The sequence below is a fragment of the Cenococcum geophilum genome, assembly GCF_001692895.1.
Source record: "Cenococcum geophilum 1.58 unplaced genomic scaffold K441scaffold_35, whole genome shotgun sequence".
Taxonomy (NCBI): domain Eukaryota; kingdom Fungi; phylum Ascomycota; class Dothideomycetes; order Gloniales; family Gloniaceae; genus Cenococcum; species Cenococcum geophilum.
In genome coordinates, this window is record NW_027137593.1 from 189,455 (window position 1) to 191,562 (window position 2,108).

The 2,108-nt window shown below is 47.8% G+C and overlaps 1 protein-coding gene across 1 annotated transcript; it reads left to right on the forward strand.

Moving 5' to 3' along the window:
• The first annotated feature begins 947 nt into the window (after positions 1–947).
• K441DRAFT_663855 (siderophore biosynthesis lipase/esterase-like protein) lies at positions 948–2,108 on the forward strand. The gene has a single exon (XM_067649264.1). The coding sequence runs from the start codon at positions 970–972 to the stop codon at positions 1,897–1,899; it is 930 nt and encodes a 309-aa protein (XP_067501375.1). The 5' UTR covers positions 948–969; the 3' UTR covers positions 1,900–2,108.

The window sequence follows — 2,108 nt, forward strand, 5'->3', positions numbered from 1 at the left end:
TATTTTATTAAATAGGGCATCTAAGACCTCCTTATCCCATATCTCCCCTTTCTCCTTTATAGCTTCCTCCCCTATACCTACAGCTACCTCTATAGCTGCCCCTACGGCTGCCTTCCCCCCTAGCTACCTTACCCGCTTAACTGTCTTCTACCTCTTCTTTACCTACTTACTATCTTTCTATATCTCTTTCCGTTTTAACTTCCGTTTTTAATAGCTAGCAGCCTATAATTCTTAGTTAATAATTTACTGCTCTAAAAATAGGTAAAGCTTATCTTCTGTTACCTAGGCGCCGTCTATATTACCTTCTAATCTTACGCACTAGTCTTCCCACTTTTTCTACTTTAGCTCGTACACCCTTATAGTATTCTTTAAGCGCTAGGCCTTATAAATATCGTATAGCCGTACTGTTTAGGCCTTAAATTCGCTCTGGAGGCTATAGGGGGAGGAGGCTAGGGGGGCTTCCGTCGACCGTAAAGTAGACCGTAGGGTAAGGAGATTCTTAAAAGACTCCATATCCGCAAAAGGTAAGGGGGAGACGCGTAAGCGCGGTGTAGGTAAATAAAGCCACCGAACGCGTAAATATTAAAGGAGAAGAAGGAGAAGAGGGCTCTATATTATATAATTATAATTACAGTAGGCCTTTCTATATAAAATCAGAAGCCCTGCGCGAGCTAGCGCGGGCACAAGGACAGGAGAGGGTTGGAAAATGGATCGTTGAGGCGACGATGAGGTCGAAGGCGCGCTGAGGCCATCTATACTAACCTAGTACTAACCTAGGCCTCAAAAACGCGTCCGAAAAGTAGGGGCCACCACCAAAGGGGGGGGTGATATTTGGACGATATGTCGCGGACCTTGGGGGGTCGTGCGTAACCCGAGGTTATGCCAAGCCTAACCCGGACCTCCGATACCCAGCAATCCAATTGAACATCGATACTTAACCATCATCACCAGAATCGCTCCTTAATAGACATGGCCTACCCGGGAGTCATGCACCGCTATACTCCGCACCTGGCTGCATTTGAACATGCCACAATCTCAACACCTGATTCTCCTAATACTTTGCTCTGGATAGGGGGCCTGGGCGATGGACTTCTCACTGTCACCTACCCTGCAGCACTTGCGCAGCTCCTCCCTTCGAACTGGAGCCTCGCAGAAATACTATTATCATCTTCCTACAAAGGCTGGGGTACAGGCTCTCTGAAAAGAGACGCCAAGGAGATTGCAAGCTGCGTCCACTACTTTCAGAGGCTTCGGCCAAACACCAAAATTTTACTGATGGGGCACTCTACTGGATGTCAGGATATAATAGAATACCTGGTTGGAGAAGGATGTGCCGAGAGACCCAGGGTCCAAGGAGCTATTCTGCAAGCTGGCATCAGCGACCGAGAGGCTCTTGTCAGCGTCCTTCCACCAGATGTTTACGATAGGAGTGTCAAGCTGGCTCAAGATTGGGTAGCGGATGGCCGCGGCGATCATATTTTGCCAAAATCTTGTACGAATGACGTCCTCCGAAGTCCTGTTACTGCCGTGCGCTGGTTGAGTCTAGCCAGCCCGGACAAGAATGGAGAAGATGACTATTTCAGCAGTGATCTAGACCCGAAGAAGCTGAGAACTACTTTTGGGTCTATGAAGAAAGAAACTCCCCTAATGTTTCTTTTTGGTGGAGCTGATTCACATATTCCAGACTTTGTGGACAAGGAAGCCTTGCTTTCCAAATGGACAGGTGTTGTAAGAGAAGGCGGAGGCATAGTTGATGATACTAACGGAGGCGTCATTCCCCGCGCAACACATAACTTGAACGGAAATCCAGACGATGTAGTCGGAGACTTGATACGTAGGGTCAATGGCTTCGTACGACGACTCGAGGAAGGAACCCTCACGCCCGGCGCACATCTCTGATATAACAAACCTTATTGGGTATTTTAAAGAGCACGGAACAGAGACAAGATACCAGGATGTGCCTGTGGTATTAAACCCCCAATTGCTTCGGATCGGTCATGCTGTTTAAAGTCTGTCACAGGCGCTCAAGTTGAATTAAGGACCCGAAAGAACGCGCTACACCCCAAATTAATGAAGAACCTTTGACCAAAGTTGAAGTCCTCGGTCCC